This window comes from Caloenas nicobarica, chromosome 5 (genome assembly GCF_036013445.1).
Source record: "Caloenas nicobarica isolate bCalNic1 chromosome 5, bCalNic1.hap1, whole genome shotgun sequence".
Classification (NCBI taxonomy): Eukaryota; Metazoa; Chordata; class Aves; order Columbiformes; family Columbidae; genus Caloenas; species Caloenas nicobarica.
Genome location: NC_088249.1, coordinates 52,835,717 through 52,853,603, shown reverse-complemented (window position 1 = coordinate 52,853,603; position 17,887 = coordinate 52,835,717). Strand labels below are relative to the sequence as shown.

The 17,887-nt window shown below is 43.1% G+C and overlaps 1 protein-coding gene across 4 annotated transcripts in view; it reads left to right on the top strand.

Moving 5' to 3' along the window:
- OSBPL5 (oxysterol binding protein like 5) overlaps window positions 1–17,887 on the top strand; it is a 144,620-nt gene that overhangs the window by 66,660 nt on the left and 60,073 nt on the right. For all 4 annotated transcript variants that reach the window (XM_065635702.1, XM_065635700.1, XM_065635699.1 and 1 more), the window contains one exon: window positions 12,031–12,187. In XM_065635702.1, the coding sequence (XP_065491774.1) occupies window positions 12,052–12,187 (136 nt within the window). In that variant the 5' untranslated portion in view covers window positions 12,031–12,051. The remainder of the gene's footprint in view (window positions 1–12,030; window positions 12,188–17,887) is intronic.

The following is a 17,887-nucleotide window of genomic DNA, read 5'->3' as shown; positions in this document are numbered from 1 at the left end:
AAGCGGGGATTTTTGTTTGTTTGTTTAAAGCCACCTTTACACCTTCAACATGGAGCTGATGAAGGTCAGTGTGATCCATAAGTCTATCGGTGGGGGTCCGCAGGTGCCCCTTGTTCTCCATATCCTCCTTGGCACTCTCCTTCCTCCCTGGTGCAACGCCAGAGCTGGCACAGACATCCTTGTGTTGGTGTTGTGCTGCCTGGTTAGCGCTTCCTCACCCTCCCCGGCTGGGAGCCCCAGCTCTCCAGGGGTGCTTTCAACCTCCCTGTGTTTCCAGTTGTCAGTGCTTGTAGCAAGGAGGGTTTGTACCCGAGCAGTACTGTTTTGTTTCAGTTTGGGGTTTTTTGCTTTGATCTTTCCATTCAGTGACATAAAAAAGCTGATGTCAGTATAGGTTAGCTTTAAAGTGATGAGAAGAGTCCTCTGTCTGAATTCCATGTCTTTCAAATTTGTTGTCTTTTGTCAAGAACTATATTGTGAGGTTTGCTGCTCACAAGATTGGGAGTTAGATCCTGCCTTGGCTTATGCTGGCATGAGCAGGGAGGAATTTCACTGCCACTGTCAGTACTATTACAATATAAAAGCAATATGAGGGAAAGGTGACTCAGGTCTTCACTATCAGGTTCTTCCAACTATTCGCAATTGAAATGTATTAGATGCTCTTAAAAAGGAAGCTTGCAATCCCTACAGAGCACATTTTTTTTTCTTTTTTCATTGAAATGAATTCAGAGGCAAAATGCATACTCTGTCACAACTGCTTTCTTGCTGGGATTCTCCAGGGCTTTAGCTTATGGCTGATAATTCACACAAGGAATTTCTGACTGGCTTATTCCTGACATGCACACAGCTACATCTGGTAGTGGGACAGTTGTACAAGTACCAGAGTAGTCACTGCCAAAAATATTGGGGTAGTATTATTTGAACAGGTAGGAGGAGATCAGCAGAGACAAATGCACGGTTACGTTTGTATGACTTGGGTGCGTTCATTCACCTGCGTGCCTAAGCTCACTCCCACTGAATCAAAAGAAAGCGCCAGTGCAAAGCGTTTATCCTGTCCGGTTGTTTTCACTGAATAATCGTGGATAAACTGGGAGGGAAGGAAGGACTGAGGCAGGCGCGGGAAGGGTTTCGGCTTGAGAACTGAGGCTGAGAGTGGGTTTTATTGTGTGTGCTGCATCAGGCTGTGCATGGCTTGAGTCCTTAGGGTTCATTTAGCGCAGCATAAATTCCACCCTAAATGCTCTTTGTGGGTTGTCTAGTTTCCTTCCTCCCACAGAGATTTTTAATTAAAAATCTAGGACCAAAATAACTCTAGTGCCATCTCTTAACTATTGTTGAAAGAAGACCGTGATGCTGTCTTCTCTGAGAAACAGTGAAGTTTATGTAAAAATGCAGAGTATCTTAATTTCCTGTAGAATTTCAGGGCGGACGGCTGTATCAGAGGAAGTATAGGTGGATGCTAAATTTAAACCACTGTACAGCAGAACTTGGTATATACTACAGCGCCCAAAAGTCTGAAAAGCTGAACAGGGGTATATCAGGATCTTTTCAAAAATAGATGCACTTCCTTAAAATTGATTTGGTCTTGTTTATTCACCCCTTCCTGTGGAGATCCCTGCGGTTTACAGAGCCCATTTGAATCTGACAAGTAAGTGGAGTGGAAAATTCTGCATGATCGGAGCACCATGCCATGAGATGTGGTCATTTCTCCATCGCTTAACTGTTCTTGAGAGGCAGATGAGCCAAGTCGGCTATGATTTACTGGGCTTGGTGTCAAATACATTAGGTGGAAATATAGTTTGTACTTATACAGGAGGTCAAGGTAGAAATACGCTTCTGGTCTAAAATTATTGGCATTTAGGATTGTCCATTTCATTCTTTCTAAACATGCATTTGAGATGGTGGATGCTCATGACATAAACAATCTGGAACTGGTTCTGGGAAATCTTTGTGAAATTGAACAGCTCTTGTTTTCTCTCTAAGTTGGTTTGTTAACATCCTTTCCTGCCATTACCCTTGCCTTACTACCATGTTGAAGTTCCGTTTTGAGCCTGAGTCTGAAAATGGCTCAACAGGACTTGAGGTAGAGGTCGGGTTTTGTTTTACTTTGTTACAAGGGGGCAATATTTCACAAACAAGGGAATAATGTCAGAAGGACCCTATCAAGCGTGAATGAAGGTCTTACAATTAGCTTGGTATTTCCTCATAATTGTGTGGTGGGAGTGTAGCCCCAAGGCTCAATCTTTTATAGATTTAATTATATAAAGGCAGAGGTGGATATCACAGAAAGCCATCAGTGAGGCTTGCAGTAGTCTGGGTTTTTTTAAATGTCATTAGAGCTTGAAGTAGGATCCTTCCATTAAAAGAGAATGTGATCTCACTATGTGATTTAGATAGTGGTATGAAACTGTAATGATGCTCTTTAATATGTTCTTTTTAAAGAAAAATATCAAGACAAGAACTGACCTTGAAGATGTGGCCTGCTTGCAAATGATATAACTGCACTCTTGTCCAAAGAGATGTCTTCTTGTCATGGCTGTAAATCTCTGAGAGCTTTAGCTAAAGCAACTAAGTGAATTTCTCATTTATGTTTCCATGTACCTGATACTTTATTTGCCTCACTGCCCTGGGACTGTCCTAAATCCTGTCACCCCCTGCAAAGGGCTCGTCAGAGCCCTCTAGCAGGCAGTGGGGATGGTGGGTGCCATGCAGGGCCAGGCTTCCTCTTACCAGGGCTGGTCCTGGTGACTCCGTCAGGGTGGCCCTTCCCACAGTCTGGGGTCTTTAGCCCCTAAGGTATCGCTAGAAGAACTTGGTTATTAAAAAGCTGTTCTCTTGGGTAGTCAGCTATAGTTTAAAAGGATTGTATGGGAGGTCATCATAATTAGCAAGCATTAAAACTTCAGGGCACGGGAGTCTGTGGGATATCCGTTCCCCAAGTAGCATGTGTACTGAGTTATGGATAATTACTGGAAAGCTCAATGTGTCAAAGGTGGATGTGGTTTACTGTTATGCAACTCATTAATACTGTTCATGGGACCCTGAGTCATGCTCTCTGAAATGCTCAGGCTTGGAGACATTGTGTTCACAGTGTGCCTCAAAAAAAAAGTCAAGTGATGGACAAGCTATTAATATTAATAACAGAAATAAAAAAGAAGCAGAGCACTTCAAATCTGCTTTTCAGGTGGACATTTTTTGAGTCATATGTCCAATCTTCTTTGGACCTGATACTGTTTATGTTGAAATTCATAACGGGGTGCTTATTTCCTAAACTAGCACAAAGCTTTTAGCGCTGTGTTTCAGTGCCTAACCTCATACGGCGTCCGTGCTGGAGCCTCGCACACGTGGAGTCACAGGGAGCGTTGCCTTTGGGCTGGACCTGCGCTGGCAGGCGGCTGCGGGCTGGCCAGAGCTGCGACCGAGCTGCCAGCACAAGCAGTAGGGATGCAAGGGTTGTCTGTATTGCAGGTGAGGTGTGATGGTGGCCTGTGTCTGCCTACCTGAACACTTGAACAAGCTCAGTAGCAGACATCTGCACGAATTTCAGAATGATCTGGACATGTGGTTCTTGGCTTATTTCTCAGATACAATTTCTAGCCTGCCTTGCATGCCTTGCTACTGTGGCCATGCTGTTAGTCCTGCTCCAGCTAACTAGCTCAAAGTTCGTTTATGTATGTGTGTCTGGGCTGCTCTTATACCTTAATTTACACGTAAATATATCTCCAACAGCCTCTTGAGTTCACTGCCAAGAAGCAGCTGTCATAGCCATGTGAATCCTTGTGTCATCTATATGAAAATTTAATTTTAAAAAGTATATAAATATTTCTAGATAAACAGAAATTTAGAGACACGGATCTGGCTCCTGTTTCACAGTGGATCCTTACTGGAATTTCTTGGCTAGTGTGTTACAAAAACTACATCAGGAGATCAATTGTGATCTGTGATGGCACATTTCTTCCTATATGTTGTACATTGTGTTTTGGTGGGGAGTCTTTGCTAATCTGCATTTTGACTTTGTTTTCCTGCTTAAAATAATGCCAACTAGAGATAGCAGTAACAAATATTTATAAACTTTAAACGAAAATTCAGTAAGATGGATGAGCATTCAGGTGCTTGGTGTATGCTTAACAGCTGTGATTTACCTTTTGGTTGTCTTCAGTTGAATATATTAGAACATGGGATTAAAGGGTTGGAGAGGATTCAAAGAAAGCACATTATCTTCCTGCATAGATTGGTGCTTCAAGGAAATACCTTTGCATGAGTTTTATTTAGTAGAGATGCCTTCAGAAATCAGGGCCTAGAGGAGGTTATGCAAAGTATGATCACTGAAAATAAAGTAAGGGACTAAGACAAAAGTCTGCATTAAAGGTGCTAGCTCCTGTCTTTCATGGGTGCTGGGCACTTTCTCATCCTTCTGGTAAGTATGGGTAAAAAACTCCTTCAATTCTGCACGTTACCAGGGAAATAATTAATGTTGATGTATTAGCTGTAATTACAGCAAGTGAGGTATGATCTATGCAGTTAGCAGGGGGAAAGACCAGTGAAATCGCTAAGTCAGGAGAAGCCTGTCAGTGCTAGTGGAAAATTTAATATGCTTTGTTAAATTAATAACCTGTATAACAATCAATTTACAGTTCAGAGGGCAGAGGAGGTGGATGTAAAAACCATTAAGCATTCATTTCAGTGACCCACTTGATATTCTTCGTCAGAAGAAATCTCTAGTATAATGTTTACAGAGTAAGTTGCAAGTGTTTTAAGAAAAAAAGGCACGAGGATTGTGTATTTAATGCTAATTGCAATGCCCATTTCTAAGGCATAAGGTTGCAGTGATCCCTTTCTGAAACATAACATGGCTTTAGTCATGGGCTGGTATTTGCCTACGGGAGATGTTTATCCAAACCAGAGGTGATTCTGAAGATGAGGTTTTCCTACCTGTCAAATAAAAATGTTTTGCCCTTTGTGACCCTACCTTCAAATTCCTTGGTCCCGAGGTAAATAGGGAGCCCCAAAAGAAATGATCTAGGATGCTTTTTGCTCAGCGTAGACATTCAGTGCCTGGTTTCATAGAATCACACAGTTTCACTTGTAGTTGTTCTGTTTGTAGTGTTTGTACATAATGCTCACCGTAGAGAGAGATTAGTTGTGAGAAGATTATGTGTGTAAGTGCTGCTTGTGTGCCTAAAGCTGCAAATGTTCTGGTACACAAAGGAAACATTAATCAAGACATCTTACAGAGAATTAAGGGAGGAAATAGTTTTGTCTCCTGATTACTACAAATTTTTCACTGCCCAGTGCAGGAAAAGGCAGGCAGAGAAGCAGGAGGCGACACAAAGAGGTTGTTCTTCTGTTCTTGGAGAGAGCAAGAGCAGATTGCTGGGGGTGGCTGTGCTAGGCATCTTCCACAAAAACAGCATGAGAAAGGCAGCTTTAAGGTCTCTGCAGGGCATGTGAGCTTTGAGTTAAGTTGTAGGGATGAACTAACCACATTCCTGAGCTTGCCAGAGAAGCTGAGAGAAATACTTTCTGTTGCATATGATCTTAATTTAAGATGTCCGTATCTTCAGCTTTCCATAACTTGGTTCCTTTGTTGCAGATGGGTGCCTTCAGAAACCCATGTTACTATATTTTCCAGCCTGGACTGATTGCTGAGTGATATGGCATGCAGCAGAGGGCATGGCAGTCCTTAAAACTGGAGCACTCAGGCAGTACCAGCATTTCAGTGTATTCACCTGGAGCACATGAAGGATGGAAAGAGCAGGGCTTCATCAGGCTGCTGGGGCTGGTTTGGGATCCAGTAGAGCAGGACATGCTCTAGGAGGAACATGCAAGGGACCACCACTGTTGAGGAAAGGTCCCCTTACCAGCACCACAGAGAAACAGCTCACCCAAATAGTTCTGGGGAATAGCTGATATTGTCAAGTTTCATTGCTTCAGGTTCCAGCTAACAACACGTCAGCCCAAAACATTCAGTGTCAGCTGTAAAATGTGTGGTTTTCCATATCCCTAACCAAATAACATGGATTAGATAAAGAAATTGCCTGCACAGGCATTTTTTGCTATATCAGGTTTTATTTAACTGTTGTCTAATTACTCACCTTAGAAATGGGTATTTTAGGAAAAGCTTCCAGAAACAGATTTCACAGACTTTCTGAATCGATTGTGGTTCTTCAGCTGTTGTAAATCACCAGTGCACCACTGAACTAATAATTTACCCTTGTTGAGGATCTGTGCTGCAGTTTTTCCTTGTGAATACTTAGGTCTGTAATCGCTAGGAATGTGTCTGCTAACAATTTGCCTTCTCTTTTCATTCATGAAATTTTTACCGCTTCAGGGTTAATTGAATCAGGAAATGTCAGTACCTTTTAGATTTAATTTTCCTTATTGATGCGGATTCTGGAGTGAACGACGGCTGTGAATACAAAATATGGTTTAATTTGACTTCTGGGAAATATTTAGTGACCAGAAGAAGAACGGGTTGTTTGAAACAAGCCTTGAATAAATTAAGAACCCCCCGTAACTAGCACAGCCTTCTTGACTATATGAAACCCCTCATTAACTATTTATAGAGATGTGCATATTTCCAATCTATTTTAAAATGCTGGAAATGAGAGCAAGCAAACCAACCTACCCACCAGTTTGCAGAGGGTAGGGGCAGCATAATGTCTGCACAGTGTTTAGCTGTGTGGTAATTATATATCAGGAACTTAGAAAATTTGAAGATGGAGCCAGGAAAATTCCATCCCCAAAAGCCTCCGGCCTGATGCTGAAAGCTGCCACTATCATCCCAGCAAGCACAAAAGGCTCAAAATGCAGAGCAGCCACGTGAAAGGCATTTCTGCACCAACACTGGTCATCTGTAAATGTGTTAGTTGCTGCCTTCGCCCAAAATGGCTCTGGTGCCAGAAGACGAGGGTGCTGGAAGGTCCCATTTGCTTTAATGGCAGCCACAAGGCTTGTTGATAAAATGACTTTTATTCTTGCCCCATTGCTCTTTCGTTGGCTGTTCCTGAAGCCGCCTGGGAGTGAAAGTCCCATTAGGCAGTTGCAGCCTGTTAAGTTCAGCACTTTCTTTGTTCTGTGTTTCATGGGGGCTTGACTCAGACTTTTCATATGCTATATTTTTCATTTTTAAAAGATAAAGTGGTCTCAAAGACAAGGTTAGCAAGAAGTTTATTTCTTGCTGCTGAATTATTTATTCCTATTTAAGCTCCGGCGAACAGCCCACATTTAGTAGTCCATTACTGCTCAGAGAGCTGTCAAGGCAGAAGAGGCAATCCTGAAAAATACTGTATTTAGTGGCTCTGTCAATACTCTCTATATTACCTTTCCTTCATTTTCGTGATCAAGAGCACAGAATAGAAGGCCAGAAATGACCTGAGCTGCAAACTTCAGGGTACTTTGATCTACCAAGACTAATAACCAGATAAATTAATGCAAGAGCTAGAGTGAAGATTTTTCACAATGAAGTTAGCTTCCTAAGAGAGCTTATGGATGGATTCTGCATCAGTTGATGTCTTCAAATCAAGACATGATGTCTTTCTTAGACAGTTCCGCATCTGATCTGCTGGATTTGGAGATGAAACACAGGAGCAGTGGGTGAAATTTGTTGCCTTGTGTTCTTTAAGTGGTTTGGTAACATAATGGCAATTTTTAGCCTTCTATAATTCTGGCCCAATTTTGATTTTTACCTTCTCCCTATTCCCCAAGCCCCCGCAGAACTGGTTTCTGCGAAGCATCTGCCGTATCCTGAAGCAACCTCCAAAATACTGATTTAGAAATAGGTTTGCATTTCACAACAACAGTGTTGTCCTCAAATCAGCCGTGCAAGATTTGATGCTCAGAAGCACTCATGTCTAGAAGAGTATCTTCTATGGTTGCTTATTTCTTATCAGATACTTCATGACCAGTGAATTTTTGTATGCTTTCTAGACAATCACGCATTAATAGTATAGAAATAGATTTAGTACAAGGCTCTATTCTTGGAATTCTTCACACCCTCCTGTCTCACAGAGGTGATTCTGGGTACGGGCTGGGTTATTTACAACTAAAGACCCCGTTGTGAAAAACACTGAGCACACCTCCCACCTTCCTCTTACATCCCTTTGGAAAATTGCCCCTGGCATCTACTGTTCGCATCCCCTACAATTCTCGTGAGTTTTATGTAATTTGAAGCCAGCTTGGGCAGGCAGACCCTTGTGGACAGATATAACAAATAGCTGTGAGTAACTGAGCTAATGAAGCCTCATTTTCTTATGGTTTTGTGGCTTATGTTGGATTGGTAATAGCTGAGTTCATAGTACTGCCCTTCTTTCAGAGGACAATGACACAGTTTTCCTCCTTCCTTTAACCATTGATTTTCATGTAACTTTTAAGAAGCTAATGTTTTCAGGTTTTCTAATGCCTGTTGGATTTCTTTGACTTTTGCCAATGCTACAAAAGGGATTAGGAGGGAGGGAGGATAAGACAGTATATTTACAGATGCAGGCACACACAGAGATATTTCAGGTGTACTGTAGAATCTTAATAGTGCGAACTACATTATCTCCCACCAAGGAAAAAAGTGTCTGATGTATAAAAAAACACCAAGATATAAAAAAGCACCCTTTTCTGTGATTTTTGTCCTGCACTTTGCACTGCATAATGAAGTAAAATCCTGTAGACTGAATATGTGTGTCTCACCCTTTCTCTGAAAAAATATCATAGTAATCTTAGATTTTGGTATCTCAGGGAATGAACTACAGGCCAACAAATCTTATTTCTTACCCAAAGTAAATGAAAAGTAAGTTGAACTGTGTGCACACCATGTAGCGCACTGAAGGAGACATTCTGCTGCTGTCGACTTCCAGTTGGAGTGAAGCCCATAAAAACGCAGGTGGCATAAGAGCCAGTCTGAACGAGGGTCAAATGCAGGAAGGATCTGTGCCCAGGAGCTGGAGCAGTGCAGTTTTAGATGATCTGTGAAAAACAGGCCAGGATGCTGGTGATACGGCGCGTTGTGTGGTTATGTGTGTGTGGCTGACAGACAGACATCGCCAGTGCTGCTTCTCAGGGAACTTCGGTCGCTGGAGGTCTTCTGCCATAAAGGACACAGTTAAAGAGGAACTTACTTGAATCGAACTTTGTGGCCCAAAAGAGATGAGCTGCTCCCACAAGCTTGTATTAAGGTATGAAAGAGAAGAGCCAGAGCAAGTTATGGAACGGAGAAAAGTCTTTTCCCTTGTTATTACCCAGTGGCTGTTCCCAGATGAACAGAGCATCCAGATTTCTTGCTGTCAAGCCCGTGGCTTAAATAAGTGTGGGAACGAGAGAGCGTCAGCACCGTAATTCTGTCAGTTATCCTGTGGTGGAATAGTGTGAAATAATAGGTGAAACATTAGAGCATCAGTCTCTCTGCATAGTAAATATAACAGCAGTTGAAAGAACTCACGTTCCGGTATGTCCACCTGGTATACAGCCTGCTCTTGCTCGGTGTCTGGAGGGGTCTTGCGACTGACAGCAGTGTGAGCTGGTTCTCCACTGATGTGGCTTGTGGTATTGCTGAGACAAAATAATGCTGAATGCAGCCTTTTTGTTACCCTGTCAAGAAGAGTCTCCACCACCAGAGAGCGGCCTAAGAGCCGGATGGATAGATGTTTTATGTTTGTAGCTTGTTTCCCAGCCTGCTCTCCACTGGATGGACCTGGGATTTCTGAAGGCCTTCCTGCACAGGCAGCTCGGCGTTGCTGGGTCGCTGCCTTTTGGGGAGAGTACCCCATGGATCTGCTTTCGCTCTGAGAGACTTACAAGCAGTTCCAGAGGCAGAGAGTTGAGACGGCCCTTCTGGGAACAAGGGCAGAAAATAGCTCAGTGTTAGCATTCCAAACCCAGCTGTTTAGACCTGGATTATTTTTAAATATTTTGCTTTCAGACACATAACTAGCTGCATTTTCATCCTCTCCCGCTTTCTTTTTTTAAAGTTAGCTTTACTTTTGCATCTTCTCCCCACCCAGCTGTAGGCAATCAAGAGTATCTATGCAAAAAAAAGGCTTATTTACATTGTCAAATGTTAGGTAGCTAAGTTACCTGCTACTTCAGAGATGCTGTTGGCCGCAATGAGAACCTGGTGACTTTTTGAGCCCAGACATATGTTTGCAGGGGGTTTTGCCGGCCGGTTGCATGGCCAGGAGGCCGGGCAGCGGTCAGTGGGAAGCGCTGCAGCCACCTCATTTCACCCAGTTTTCATTGTGCTTCATCAGCCTGAAACAGCCTCGTGTGAGACGCTGTGCGAAGCGTCGGTCCGTGGCAGCCCCGTCCAGCGCACCGTGTCCTGGAGTTCAAGTATGAAGCCTTTCACTGAGAGTCATGTGAAGTGGTTTTGGTGCAACACTGCTGCTGAAGCTGTTGTGTCCTACAGCCATTTCACAGGCGGGGACGTGAAAATGCCTAGGGCTGTTAGGGAACATTGTGCACAGACCTTAATTCATTCTCTGCAAATAATGCAAACCCAACAGGGGACATGCAGCCACTTCAAACTGCAGCTGCATGGCCATTTTGGGGCTATTCTGGCAGCTAGCCATTACCCTGTTTTTGGATGTTGTAGACCCTCAGGTCTTACGGCTCACCCATCCCAGCATGGTGAGCTGGACTGAGAAAGAGCTGCTGCTCAAAGTAGATTTGGTAACCCGTGCTCATTGTTGGGGTCCAGACTGGTTTAGGTCATATTAAGGTTGTGAGCATAGAGGCCATCGCTTGTGGGAAGGAAGGAGCAGATGCTCTCTCACCTTGTCAATCACAGCTAGTTTATGAAGTTGATGCAGCCTGATGTGTAAATAAATTTTAAAAAATGCAAAACCTGAAACACTGGGACTTCTATAAGGATAATCAGGGCAAGTGGGGGGACAGATCTCAGATAAAACACAGGAGGAGAGTTTCTGTAGTGCTACCCAGGTCACCTCACATGCATGCTGGTCCTGCCCTCCTGACCTGCACTGCAACCCTGGGCAACTTCTTCCTCTTTGCTTTCCCAGTAGCCTAAAGGAGATGGGAAAACTTGGAAGCTCTTTTCAGGAAACATGTACTATCCTAAAGAGTTTTTCTTACCACAGCAGCTGCCCGCAGGAGAGGCAGTAGACCTCGTGGTCTGTAATGCCCACCCAAAGGCTGGGTTAACGCTTCTTACTGCTAGCGAGAGCCCTGCCTCTGGCTGCACATGGGGAGAGAATAAAGCTTGTAACTCAGGAAGTAGACAGTCATATCTGTTTGTAATGGGTAAGAAAGAACTGCTTGTTGGGTGGGTATAAAAGAAACCTTTAATTCCAGCCAGGATAGTCTAACATGTTAGCCAAGTGTTGGTAAAGAGCACAGTACCACCAGGATGCAGGGAGGCTTTGGGGAGACAAATACTGTTCTTTACCCTCACAGAGCAGCAAGGTTTATCTTATTGATTGAACTGTAAGGCTGATCTAAATGGCATTTTAAAGAAAAACAGAATTATTTTTATGTGCTGTAATTGGAAATAAGGGCAGGCCTGACACTCTCATTATCTCTGCTTGCTGCTCTCTGCAGCCAGTGCAGCTGGTCTTCCGTCATGCAGCTCTTCCTCTACGCAGCTCAGATTAAATGCAGATTTTTGCAGAGATGGTGTGACTCTGCTGACACCAATGGAGTTACATTTATGAAAAAGACTCCAAAGCATTAAAAAAACCCAAACAACCCGAATTTTAGCTGCTGTGCACTGGATAGACCCAGTAAGTAGCTATTATCCTAGATAGATTCTTGGAGGTAGGAGGGTGTTATACCGCTTGGATTCACCAAGGAGCAGTGTCCTCCTTCCCTGCAGTTTGCAAATGCTGAGAGTCAGCAAATCAGTAATTGTAGCTTCAAACTAATATCACTTTCTTTTTTCTTTCTGCATAGCCTTCTGGCACTCTATAAAAAGATCTGGCACACTACATAGGATTAGGTGGCTTTGAAGCAGCAGAGTCGTCTGGGTGTGAAACTTTGATTTCCTGTGTCTTGAAATGAACTGTTATTTCTATCTTTCTTTTTCAGAAAACCCCCACAGCTCATGCCATGAAGGAGGAGAACTTCCTTCGTCGCAGGTTCTCCCTCTGTCCGGCCTCGTCCACCCCTCAGAAGGTTGATCCTCGCAAGCTGACACGCAATCTGTTCTTCGGGGCCGACAATGACATCTACCCACTCAGCCCAGGTTGGTTTCTGGTGTTTCAGTGCAAAAGTAGCACATTTCAGGTGTTTGGCTGCAAGTAGATATTTTAGCAGGCTGCCAGGAAACAGTGAAGCAAGTTAATGTGAAAGAGAGAGAAGCTATTGCAACACAGGTGTTGTGGATCCAAGCCAGTACTGCTTTCATGATGCTATTGTCTTTCATTGCCATGGCATTACAGTGGGAACGGAGGGCATCAGAGGTGGGGTTCATGACTGTTTGAACACTGCATGGCCTCACATTTCTAAAATGACTAATGTTTTCCTGCGTGTCCACTTCGAGGCACTATATGTGTTTCACCCTAAGCATTGTACTTGTTTAAGATTTACTGGCCCCATTTGCAGACGTTTAATGGCAGGTTTCCCTGTTCAGATTTAGAGCCCAGGATAAATATTACAAGAGCAAACTTTCTGTGGTTAATGTTCTGTAAATATCTACAAGCATGACAAGGAACAAGAATCCTGACAGGTTGCAGTGAATGGCAGACGGGCTTTAAGTGTTCTCTTTACATCTTTTTTGCTTTGAATTTCCTGGCACCCTTTTTGAAGGAAATAGAGCTCATTTTATTGTTGCAGAATTTTTTGCTTGCAGTAAGCATTCAACTCTTTCCTTGGTTGCAATGGGCAAACAATGCTTTCGTTCCAGCCTGTAAACAAGTGCTTCAGGGAAGAGTCACAAGTTTGTAGAGCTGTCATTTGCAGCTGCCATGTCAGTGCTAAATAATCAAATCTCACAGCACCTTTGTGAGCTCTCAAAACACTGATATCTAGAGAAAGAACATAGCATCTCTCAAAAGGTTTCAGTGCTCATATAGATGTAGCACCTGACAGACTCTCTGGGCTTTGCAGATGTAGAGCAAAACCCGGTCTGGGTTTCCTGAGCTAATTGTCTTTAAGTGCAAAGGTTTCGAGGGCCTCTGATTTCACAGGTATTTCTATTTGTGGATGTCTGCTTCAAGGCAATGGGGAGCCTATTTTCAGCAGTGCTTGCTAATCCTGACTATCACTGAGGTTGCTGGAAGCCTCAACAACCTTTGGTAATCAAATTGAAAATGATTTAAAATGGGATACCTAAAATCTCATACATTTAAAAACCTGTGGGGACTTCTGAACAGCTAACTGCCCATAAGTACAGCCTGTACAAATGTCTGGTAAGTAAACAGCTGTTTCACGTGTGCTGTCCTTTGGAGCCGAAGTGCTGATTTCTCAGGCTGTAGTCACTTCCTGTTGCTTTGGGGAGACGGAGAGCTGTAGCTTAGGGTTTGCCTAATTCTTCAGTTCTTACCAGCATTTTCAGTGCTAAAAAAGTTACCGACTTCCTCACAGAGGTATTTCAGTGCTGTAATCTTTCAGAAACCAGGGAAGGCTGGAGGAGGTAGCTGGAAGAGTTTGTCTCTTCCTCAACTTCACCCATCACCTTGTTTCTCCTTGATGCCTGCTGGCAGCCGGACCAAACAGCCTTTGCTGGGCTCAGCAGAGCAAGCGCCTTGAGCCACACTGGAGCTTTTGTTCTGCTGCGTGGTTCTGCCGAGTGACCTCCAGCACTGGCATCAGTGGGGGTGGCATCCCTCTGCTGCAAGGGAAGAGCGTAGGCCAGAGAGTTGGTAAAGGAGAGAATATCCCTTTTAAACAAACAGAAGTTACAGCTTCAGCCAGGGGTTTTTTTCCAGAACGTCTGGGTTTTTGTTTACCCTTACTTTTTTTTTTACTCCTTTCATTTCTTTCCTAATCCCCACAGAGCTGCCTTATCTCTTTGTTTTCCTCACCTTTCCTGTAAGAAGTATCTGTCACTCTTCACATTCAGTTGCCATTTCGTGTGACGGGCTCTCCTTTCGCTCCTTTACTGCTGCCTCCTTTTCCTCTGAGCCTTGCGTGCTTCCCCCCACCCTCTCCCATCTCTCTGAAGGATGCTGCTATCACCATAAATAAGTCACAGTTCTACTTCCATAAGCTGCATCCAATATTTCTCTGTCCCCCATTTTTTTCTGTTGTTTTACATGAACTTTCAGTTTTTGAGGCTTTTCCAGTGGTCTGTGTGTTGGTGCCCGATCCCAGCAGATTTTCTTTGCGAGGACACTGGGCTGATGGTGTTGGATGGGTGCTGTGGGCGGTGCAAGCAGCAGAGCCCACTGATTTCCAGCCAGGAATTTGGTGGGTTGCGGAGTGACTGGAGCTGCAGGTCTCACAGCACCAAAACCCAGGATTAGCCCTCCAACACCGACGGTGTGCAAGTAAATCATTCAGTGAGAAGGGAGTGACAGAGTTTACACCTCAGGAAAGCTGTGTTGTGGAGATTCAGTTCAGTGAGAGGATTTTTTGTAAAGGAAACATATGGGAAATACAGAGGGCGCTACCTAAAATAACAGTTTGGACCTTTTGTTTCTTGCCTGTATACAAAAATGCTAATGATTATGATAACTTAAGGAAGTTTGAGGAAGACATTTTCTTCTTATAGAAAGTTCACAAACTAGAGAGACATAAATTCATGTTCCTTGCCCATGTCTGTCTTTCACATAGCAAAAAGGGGAGAGAATCTTCCTCTCTTTTCTCTCTCAGAGGGTAGAAAATTTAATGGGACAGTAGCTAAAAGAACGTATAGAGAATCGCTCTTTTTGACTAGGCTGCAAGATCACACAGTGGCTTTAAATAAAAATTTAGATTAGCCTATCTGCATTCTCAGAGATACACTTTCATTAATACATGAACTAAAGTTTAGCCTGTATACATTGGGCCATGTGGCTGATACTTTATTCGCTAGTTTTGCCGCACATCAAAGCCTGTGTTTCCTCTTGTAGTTATCCAAATACTTCACCAGAAAGTCTATAAAATAATAGTTTGTGCTGCATAGAGATAATAATGAATTCTTAAATAACCCAGTTATTTTTCTTCCTGTTACCATTGCTCAGTCATGCATGCTGTATCATTCTTCATAAAGGGGAAGACAGGTGCACCTCAAGGATTGATACCCAGCAGAAAACCAAAGAAAAGGAATGGTTACTATTCTGGAAAGGAACTAAATATTGATTTTTCCTTTGCATGACAGTAATGGGTTAGAAAAAGGTATCAGTAATTGAACTCTGTAGTTGCAAGGCCAGAGTGTTGGCATTTTTCTTCATGCTGTGGTGAAGGCTGTTTCCATAAGCACCACTGGTTCGCTTCCTGAAATATTTTTCATTATTCGGTGCAAAACTGTTGGGCTACTTTGTGGAGGACCCTTCTTTGCATGTGCTGCTAGCAACCAGCAGTGTAAGTCAGGAGAGATGCAGCTCTGTTTCTGTTGTGGGCATTTTGTTTTCTTGATCAGGGAGATAAGAACTTCAGCCTCTATGGCCAGTTAATATTTAGCTCATTTTATGTTTTTATGTGGTTTCCTATTTATTTTCTCAAAGTGGCTATGGCTTTTGTGCTTTGGGTGGGACTCTTGCTTTTGGGCTTTCTGTTCACTTAACTATGTGTGTGGGTGTTTGAGAAACTTGCACATGGTTCCAGTGAAGTTTGTTTTCCAAACAAGGGCTGGCTCTCTCCTTCCGCATGGCTGCGGCAAGTCTGCTTGAGAGAGACAACAAAGATAGCTATCGTCCAAAAACCAGCCTTTTCCTCACAAGTGCCTATAGGCTTAACGTGTTTGTCATAAGAAACCAGTATAATGCTCCTCCATAAACATATTTTATAATCCTTGTAAATGATACAGCAAGAGTGAACAGTTGCATGTTCCTTTGTGACACCCTGTGAACAGGATGGTCCAGAACCTCAGGAGCACCAAAAATCTCATTTTTCAGGTACAAAGTCTTCTAACTGTATTACTGAGAGGAGGCAGAAATCTCTCACATCCAGGCTTTTTGTATGGATACCAGCTCGGAGTTAAGCTTTCTTTAAGAAATGAGGCATAATAAAGAATGGATGTGAATTATGTTATGCTAATAGACACGGTTCCCTCGGAGCAGGCAGCAGCTGATTCCCATTAACTTTACTTGAACTTTAGACCATACGTTACTTTCCCATACATGCGCAGAAAAACCTCTTCATGGGAAACAAGTACAGCAGCTACATGGCTTTGTGCGTTTGTTCCAACCTCCTATGCCTCTGTTGGGGAGAGCGGGGGCTGCAGAGGGGAAAGCACCATCAGAGAAAGAAAAGGTACGGAGATGCAGGTCCTGGTCCATGCACAGCAGTGCTCATGGCCATCCTGCTTGTCATGGGAGCACAATGGGACTGGCAAATATCCAGCCCCACTTGGGATTTTCTCCTGCCCACGGACATTAGGTTTCTGAGTGCATTATCTAGGGCTTGGTGTTTCAAGGGAAGGAGTGACAGCTAAGGAACTGGGTTAAGATATAGGTTCCCTGTTGTTACACCGCCTTGCTGTGTGACCGCACAGATCCTCCCTCTGCTTCAGTTCCCACGTGAGCAAGGCATGTGCTGTCCCGCTTCTCCCAGGCTTGGAAGCGTTCACTCTCTGCCTCGGCGCGGCTGTGTGCCTGTGGCACAGCGCTGTGCCGTGGGGTGAGATAAACTGAGACCCCCACCACCCTTAGTCACCACATGGGAGGCTGAACACCTTCTAGGGACAGCTGTCCCACAAAGCTTTTTCTTAAATTGAAGAGCTGATAAACCAAACTGCCTGTTAATGCCTGTTAAAAGAGCATGGGTTTTGTCCATTAACCAGTGAAACCCTGTAGCACAGTTGTAGTTCTTCTTATAATGGGACTTGCTTGTTCTCTCTCATTTCTCATGATAAAGGTGCAGAACATGGCCATGAGGATATTTATTTTTCAGTAAGCTTCTCTGGCTGGCTTTCCTAATGGTGCTTGGCTTCTTAAATGGCTGCTCTGAAAACTCCAGGAAACATTATGGCTTCTGACACATCTGTGACAACTTCGGCTGACTTCAAGAGAATCAGGATTTTCCCTTGCCAGTTTTGGATTTCGTGGTGTTGCCAAGACTGGCCTGTACAATGTTGAAAAACATTTTTAAGAGTTCTCATGTTTGTAGTGTGCTAGAATTAGATTATATTTCACTGTCTTGGTGATTCTTTACTGTGTCCAGTATTCTGAAGCTCTGATTGTTAACAATTTTGAGAAGAAAACTACATTGCAATTAAATAACAATGACTGTCTTGGCACTGAAAAGCGAGTCTCATCAGATACTATTTTTTGGCTTTTTTAATAGAAGCTCTCTGATTTCATTTACTGTAAGGACATTATTACAGTTGGAAAAAATAACAGAATTTATCATTACATTTTATTGCTTGGACAAGGACTACACACACTCATACTAGTATATAATGTGTATAGTGTACTGCAAGTTTAATACATTTGGGTAGTGGTAATGTATCTCTTCAATGACTGGAGAATGTCATAGTGTTCATAAATACTACTTTTAATTGAGAATGTTTCTTATTTTAACAAACAACTTCGTCAGAAGACATTGATCTTCTGCAGGTTTTTTTATTTTGTTTTATTAATTATGTCTAGATGCTGTTCTGTCTTCTGTAACGTTTTATGATCATAGTTATTATTTGTCAAACAAAGTGTGCTGTCAAGTGCATCTGTGTATAGTTGCCGGGTACTGACAAAGAAAGATAATGTATTGAATAGCTGCTTATTAACTAAATCCCATTTGTTATTTGCATTGAATGAGGCATGGGGTATGTAAGAAAAGAACAGACTGTGGTAATGTAGTTAAA